Here is a 1,382-nt window from a genome sequence, read left to right on the forward strand (position 1 = left end):
CCCACTCTGAACTACGGGAGCCCAGCGCGGAGCGGCGGTGGCAGATTTTAAATAGAAACTCGATTTTCATTAAAACAAATCAGCCTAAACTGCAAATTCGAATTAATCGATAAAATCGATTTATCTCCCAGCCCTAGTGTGTACTGTGAGTAGCCTCCTATTGTGACACAGTGAACTAGTAATCCCACTTAAGCACCTGCCTATGACTAACATGAGTGGAACCTACCGATGGTTTCAAGCAGCTGTCCTGTGTGTTTGGCATAAATGTTATTGATCTGTCTCTTCAGTTTCAAGATCTCCTCAGCCTGGATGGCGATGTCTGTGGCTTGACCCTGGACACAAAGCGCTCTCATTATGATTTTCATCTTTCAGTGAAATGATCACCTTTACAGGCTGGATTTCAGATCACAGAATCAAAGGACGTGAAGAGAACAGCTTACCCTGGCACCTCCTGAAGGCTGGTGGACCATGATGCGGGCATTGGGAAGTGAATGCCTCATGCCCGATGTTCCTGCTGCCAGAAGCAAGCTGCCCATACTGGCTGCCTGGCCAACACACCAGGTGGAAATAGGATTGAGGATATACTGCATGGTGTCATAAATGGCCAGGCCTGCTGTCACCACACCACCTGAGGAAAGGAGGCAAAAGAAATGGCATGAATTTAAAGGCTTGAATTTCCATTTTAAAGGGCCACTGTGTAAAATGGGATGAAAACCGTTGAAAACAGTGACATCAGTGGTCAAATTCTAGATTGCAGGGCTCACTCGCTCACCCCTCCCATCGGGTAAATGACGGTGGCCTCGAAGGGACAAAAAGCCTTTGCGCAGACAAGAGTTTTTCAGAAGTAGGTCTATCTAGCGACGAGGTGAATGTTTATTTAGAAATCTAAACCATGTTACGATATTGTAATGAATCCCTCTCGAGCAGGAGACCAGAGTAGCGTTCGGGAAAAAGGCCAGTTTATTTGAGCACTCCAAAAACTCTGGTAACACTCCAGGGGGTAAAAGACTCCATCCCAAACTCTGACTCTTCTAGCGTAACACACACACTTCATACACGCATACTTGTTTACAATACCTAGCGGGGACCCCCTCCCCTCTCTGCTCCACCAATCTCCAGCCGGCACACTGACTGACAGCGTAGCCTGTAAACAGAGCTCAGCTGTTTATTTAGCCTAGCAATATCTCCGGACTATAGTAGCTGCAATGGACGACTTTGAACGTGATTCTGAAGTTTCTTGTAGCGGACACAGACCCAGAGCCATACCTGTTTGAGCCGGAGCATACAGATGAGGAACTTAGATGCTGAGCGGGCGAGAAGAGAGGTTGAATCCTCCGCTCACATTTTGCTCCTCCTTCTTCCTTCCTTCCGCTGTCTTCGTT

The 1,382-nt window shown here is 47.4% G+C and overlaps 1 protein-coding gene across 1 annotated transcript; it reads right to left on the minus strand.

The window, feature by feature from the left end:
• Nucleotides 1–176: 176 nt before the first annotated feature.
• LOC126387138 (ATP-dependent Clp protease proteolytic subunit, mitochondrial-like) lies at nt 177–666 on the minus strand. Its single transcript, XM_050039689.1, has 2 exons — nt 441–666; nt 177–332 (listed from the first exon to the last, which is right to left on the minus strand). Exons 1-2 carry the CDS (start codon nt 588–590, stop codon nt 207–209), a joined length of 276 nt encoding a protein of 91 aa, XP_049895646.1. The 5' UTR covers nt 591–666; the 3' UTR covers nt 177–206.
• Nucleotides 667–1,382: the final 716 nt, after the last annotated feature.

The sequence above is a fragment of the Epinephelus moara genome, unplaced genomic scaffold, assembly GCF_006386435.1.
Source record: "Epinephelus moara isolate mb unplaced genomic scaffold, YSFRI_EMoa_1.0 scaffold2322, whole genome shotgun sequence".
NCBI lineage: Eukaryota > Metazoa > Chordata > Actinopteri > Perciformes > Serranidae > Epinephelus > Epinephelus moara.

Bases quoted from the DNA above. Each gene is read 5' to 3' on its own strand.
- LOC126387138 (XM_050039689.1), bottom strand. From the start codon at position 590: ATGCAGTATATCCTCAATCCTATTTCCACCTGGTGTGTTGGCCAGGCA. The intron at 333-440 runs GTAAGCTGTTCT...CTTTGTGTCCAG, and splicing joins AGCCTTCAGGAGGTGCCAGG to GGTCAAGCCACAGACATCGC.